General features: G+C 69.2%; 1 protein-coding gene across 1 annotated transcript in view; it reads left to right on the forward strand.

The window, feature by feature from the left end:
- Nucleotides 1–13: 13 nt before the first annotated feature.
- The window catches only part of GLIS2 (GLIS family zinc finger 2), a gene marked incomplete at its 5' end in the record, with an annotated part of 1544 nt that continues 1145 nt past the window's right edge, over nucleotides 14–412 (forward strand). The window contains one exon of the mRNA XM_010567038.1: nucleotides 14–183. Coding sequence (XP_010565340.1) covers nucleotides 14–183 — 170 coding nt within the window. The remainder of the gene's footprint in view (nucleotides 184–412) is intronic.

Raw genomic sequence — 412 nt, forward strand, 5'->3', positions numbered from 1 at the left:
CCGGTGCCCACCCCACCGGGGCCCCTCACCCCCAGCCTCCTGCCCACAGTGCAACCAGTTCTTTGACCTCCTGCAAGACCTGGTGGACCACGTCAACGACTTCCACGTCAAACCCGAGAAGGACGCGGGGTACTGCTGCCACTGGGAGGGCTGCGCCCGCCACGGCAGGGGCTTCAACGCCAGGTGGGCAAAGGAGGGGGCTCCAGGCATCAGGAGGGGGCTCTGGGGTCCTTGGGGGGGCTGCTCTGAGTCGCTGTGGGGAGACAGGAGCCCAGCACTGGGGGCTGCGCTGGGGGAGGTTGCCAGCCAGCCAGCCAGCCCTTCGGCATGGTGTGCAAGGTCCTGGGGGGGCCGGATGACTGTGCTGGACTGGATGTCCCTGTTGTCGCCCCCCCCCCCCCCAAACACGGGC

The sequence above is a fragment of the Haliaeetus leucocephalus genome, unplaced genomic scaffold, assembly GCF_000737465.1.
Source record: "Haliaeetus leucocephalus isolate CR32 unplaced genomic scaffold, Haliaeetus_leucocephalus-4.0 Scaffold224, whole genome shotgun sequence".
NCBI classification, from domain to species: domain Eukaryota; kingdom Metazoa; phylum Chordata; class Aves; order Accipitriformes; family Accipitridae; genus Haliaeetus; species Haliaeetus leucocephalus.